We start from the raw sequence: 201 nt of genomic DNA, 5'->3' as shown, positions 1-201 counted from the left end.
CGTCCTCTTCCCGCAGGCCAGGGCGCGGGTGCCATGGAGGATGCGCTGGATGCCGAGAACAAGCGGATGGCCGACAGCCTGGCCAGCAAGGTCACCAGGCTGAAGTCGGTGAGTGGCCGAGCTGGCGCCGGTGCCGCAGTAAAGGAGGGACCGGGCACCAGTGACCCAGGAGTTGGTGGCCTGTGGCCAGTGCAGGGGGGC

The 201-nt window shown here is 69.2% G+C and overlaps 1 protein-coding gene across 1 annotated transcript in view; it reads left to right on the top strand.

Moving 5' to 3' along the window:
• Positions 1 to 12: 12 nt before the first annotated feature.
• The window catches only part of BET1L (Bet1 golgi vesicular membrane trafficking protein-like), a gene marked incomplete at both ends in the record, with an annotated part of 1,051 nt that continues 862 nt past the window's right edge, over positions 13 to 201 (top strand). The window contains one exon of the mRNA XM_010135207.1: positions 13 to 108. Within this exon, the coding sequence (XP_010133509.1) occupies positions 13 to 108 (96 nt within the window). The remainder of the gene's footprint in view (positions 109 to 201) is intronic.

The sequence above is a fragment of the Buceros rhinoceros genome, unplaced genomic scaffold (genome assembly GCF_000710305.1).
Source record: "Buceros rhinoceros silvestris isolate BGI_N320 unplaced genomic scaffold, ASM71030v1 scaffold31054, whole genome shotgun sequence".
Classification (NCBI taxonomy): domain Eukaryota; kingdom Metazoa; phylum Chordata; class Aves; order Bucerotiformes; family Bucerotidae; genus Buceros; species Buceros rhinoceros.
This window is presented reverse-complemented; position numbering and strand designations above follow the sequence as displayed.